Genomic DNA, 4286 nt, shown 5'->3' with positions numbered 1-4286 from the left:
ATATGAACCTAACATGGAGGCCCCCAATTTCATCAAACAAATGCTATTAGAACTAAGTTCATGTGTAACACCAAACAGAGTTGTAGTGGGTGACTTCAATACCCCACTCTCATCAATTGACAGGTCATCCCAGCAAAAATAAACAGATGCATCTGGATTAAGTGAGGTCATAGAACAAATGGACCTAACAGATATCTACAGGATATTTCATCCAAATGCTGCAGAATACACATTCTTTTCAGCAGCACATGGAACATTCTCTAAAATAGACCATATGTCAGGACACAAAGCAAATCCTAACAAATACAGGAAAATTTAAATAATTCCTTGCATTCTATCTGATCACAATGGAATCAAACTACAAATCAATAACAAGAAAGGCTATAGAGCATACACAAAATCATGGAAGCTAAACAATCCACTACTAAATGATGAATGAGTCAATGAAGAAATCAAGAAGGAACTGTTATAATTTTACTCATCTTTAGTAGTCAATAAATTTCCATTGTGTATACATACCACATTCTCCTTTTCCTTTTATCTGCCTTATAGAGCTTTAACCTGATCTCATACTTCTGATATTGTGAATGATGTCATGATAAACCTGACTGTGCAGGTATCTTTGTGGTATCCTGACTTAGAATCCTTTGTGTATGTCATAGTATTGGAAAATGCTGTGAAACCTGGTTGGGGAGAATACTTATCAACAATCTTAACCAGCAGTGCACCCTGAAAGGTCCACAATTGGTCAGCCAGGCAAGTTGTGCCCACTAGTACAATAGTAGCATGTCTGTTATGACGGGATCCTACTGCACTCCTTGGATTTGAGACCCATTCCATTGGAGAGAATTCATGCCTGATACTGACAACCTATTCAAAAGCTTTTGGTGGGCTGGAGGGATGGCTTAGCCATTAAAGTACTTGCTTGCAGAGCCAAAGGACCTAGATTCAATTCCCCAGGACCCAGGTAAGCCAGATGCACACGATGGCACATGCATCTGGAGTTTGCAGAGGCTAGAGGCCCTGGCGCACCCATTCTCTCCCTCAAATAAATAAATATTTTAAAAAGAAAAAAGTAAGCTGGGTGTGGTGGTGCATGCCTCTAATCCTGGCACTTGGGAGGCAGAGGTAGGAGGATCTCTGTGAGTTCAAGGCCACCCTGGGACTACATAGTAAATTCCAGGTCAGCCTGAGCCTGAGCTAGAGTGAGACCCTCATTCAACCCCTCCCCCAAAGAAAAGGTAAGAGTCTAGAAAATTATATTAAAAGATAACCAAAAAAGACTTTTCCATAATAAAATAATTCAAAAAAAAAACTAGATAAATATATAAGGAATACTTATTTTTTTTTGTTGTTGTTGTTTTGAGATAGGATCTCACTTTAGCCCAGACTGACCTGGAATTCACTATGTAGTCTCAGGCTGGCCTTGAACTCACTGCAATCCTCCTCCCTTTGCTTCTCAAGTGCTGGGATTAAAGGTGTGTGCCACCACCCTTGGCTAAATTTTTAAAAAAAGAGTATTAAATGGACAAAGCCCAAAAAGGTAACATTAAAATACTACTAAGTGTAGAGAGAGGGAAAATGAAAACAAACAAACAAAAAAACAAGGGACAAAAACAAAACAAGAAGAAACTGGGAAAGAAAACACACTGTTCCAAATGAAGAGACGCATAGCTTTCTGCCAAGATGGCACCAGAAGTAGAGAAGGAAGCTCCGCTCCTCCCAGCGCTGAAGCCAAAGCAAGGCTCCCACCGCCGAGAAGGCGGCGCTGAAAGCGTCCACAGCCACACAAAGAAAAAGATCCCCACGTCTCCACCTTTAAGCGACCCAACACACTGCACCCCCGCGGACAGCCTGAAGACCCTGGGAAGAGCGCCCCGAGAAGCAAGCTCGACCACTGTGCCGCCACCAAGTCCCCCCACCACCCAGTCGGCCAAGAAGAAGACAGGAGACAACCCCACCCTGGTGTTCCCTGTGGACGTCAAGGCTAACAAGCGCCAGACCAAACAGAAGAAACGCCGTGACACCCCAAGGTCAATACTGACCAGGCCTGATGGAGAGAAGACGACGTGCGTTCAGCTGGTTCCCCGTTATGATGCTTTGGAAGTTGCCAACAAAATTGGGATCATCTAAACTGGATCCAGCTAGGTAATTCTAAATACACCTTTTTTTCACTGTACAAAACAAAAAAGACACACAGTGCTGGAGAGATGGCTTAGCAGTGAAGCACTCGCCTGTGAAGCCTAAGGACCCCCTGGTTCGAGGCTCGGTTCCCCAGGTCCCATGTTAGCCAGATGTACAAGGGGGCGCACGCGTCTGGAGTTCGTTTGCAGAGGCTGGAAGCCCTGGCGCGCCCATTCTCTTTCTTTATCTGCCTCTTTCTCTCTCTGTCGCTCTCAAATAAATAAGTAAAAATAAACAAAATCAATCAATAAATAAAAGATGCGGAAACATGTAGCAGTTTCCCTTCTCCAGGAAGTCATAACTCCACTACTAAACTCTGCGTCGTAGGTGGCTCTGCTGGCTACACTCAGGCTTTTCATTCTTTAGGCTAGGCAGATTTTCTCACCCTCCTGAGATTCCCTGCATCTTAACCCCTGATGGCTAGTGCTTCGCTGAAGGCTGTTTCCCACATGTATTGGTCGTTTGGGATGAGCTACATTACTGAGGTTGGTACAGGCACAGGGCTTGTCTTCATGTTTTAAAGACTTCCTGAGTACTAACCACTCTTCTGGAGGTCTGCCTCTGTGGGTTTTCATGTATGTCCCTTGGAACCTCAGAGTTCTTGGACTTCTGCTTGGCCCTCAATGCCAGATAGGCGTTGCTAGCATTTGATCCACCTGCCCATCTCACACCTATTAAATTCCAGAGTTATTCTCAGTTGATGAGATCTGTTCCCAGCCACTGAGGACAGGGTTATCTCTTTAGGCACTTCCTAGCCTGAGCCAGCTTCCTGTCTCCTACACCATCCAGCTTTCCAGTGTTCAGCTCTCCTGCTTTCAACACCTCCCTGTGGGCCTTCCCTCACCCTGGGGCTCTGGTGTGTCCAACTGTAGCTCCCAGATCTCTGGATGTTCCCTGACCTCAGGCCCTAGGGTAGCTTTGTTTTGAAGAACAGATTCTTTCTTGAGATGACCACTGGCCAGTACTCTCCAAGTCACATAGCATGACAAAATGGGATTTCTTGATGCACTAACCTAGGTATCAGAGCAATTACTGCTTCATCAGAATCCTCAACTGCAGGGCTGCAGGGATGGCTCGGTGGTTAAGGCACTTGCCTACAATGTCTAACGACCCAGGTTTGATACCCCAGTACCCAAGTAAAGCTAGATGCACAAAGTGGTACACACACCTGGAGTTTGTAGTGGCTAGAGGCCCTGGTGCACCCATTCTCTCTCTCTCCTTGCAAATAAATAGATAAAATGTTAAAATAAGAATTCACAACTGTGTTGATGGTTTATGAGAGCTGTGGGCTTATGCTGACAGTAGAATTGCCTGGCGTGTAGTGGCTAGCTTTTGGAAGCAGCTGCTTTCTCTCTACTATTGGTGAACTCATGAAGCTGTATTTGTTACTTCTCTAGTGGGGCAGTTCAGGGGTAATAGGAAGGAGGATAGGAGAAAGCTAGCTTCTTTTAGATAGTTTCAGTTAGAGATTGAGACCCAGAGAGAACTAGGAGACGCCACCCCATATGCCACCTCACCCTGGCACAAGAACGGAGTTCTTGGTAGAAATGGAACCCATGGAAGGAGGGAGGGAATTACCATGGGTTATTGTCTATAATTATGGAAGTTGTCAATAAAAACCAATAAATTAAAAAGAAAGAAAGAGAAAGAGAGAGAGAGAGAGAGAGAGAGAGAAAGAGAGAGAGGGAGGACCTATGCCTAACAGGGTCTGATCTACGGCACTCCCCGCTGCCCACAGTCTAGCACACTACTTAGATGGACTGGCCCATGTGGGCTGGTTCTGCGGTCCATCCTCCAAATCTGCAATTCAATCTGGTCTTCCTCTTGTATATAAAGGCTCTCATCTTCTGGGCCTCTTTCCTCTTTGTGGAGCTCTCTCTGGCTTCTCTCTCATCTCGGCTTGGATGCACTTGAGCCTAGGGAGGAGAGCATAACACTGTTTCTTGGTTTGGGGGAGCTCTTCTGCTTGCCTCTGCTTTACAGTTTGGGCTAGCTTCTCACTTTGATTCCATGCATGACTTTCCTCTAATCTGTGAATCTACTACGTGCATATTTCCCTTACACTCTAGATCTACCACATGGGTGCTCTCACTAACTCCTGG

The 4286-nt window shown here is 45.2% G+C and overlaps 1 protein-coding gene across 1 annotated transcript; it reads left to right on the top strand.

The window, feature by feature from the left end:
• Window positions 1–1686: 1686 nt before the first annotated feature.
• Window positions 1687–2133, top strand: LOC101612282 (60S ribosomal protein L23a-like). Its single transcript, XM_045160045.1, has one exon. It carries the CDS (start codon window positions 1687–1689, stop codon window positions 2131–2133), a length of 447 nt encoding a protein of 148 aa, XP_045015980.1.
• The last annotated feature ends 2153 nt before the right edge of the window (window positions 2134–4286 follow it).

The sequence above is a fragment of the Jaculus jaculus genome, chromosome 10, assembly GCF_020740685.1.
Source record: "Jaculus jaculus isolate mJacJac1 chromosome 10, mJacJac1.mat.Y.cur, whole genome shotgun sequence".
NCBI lineage: Eukaryota > Metazoa > Chordata > Mammalia > Rodentia > Dipodidae > Jaculus > Jaculus jaculus.
Note: the sequence above shows the minus strand (reverse complement) of the source record. Positions and strands in the feature narration are given on the sequence as shown.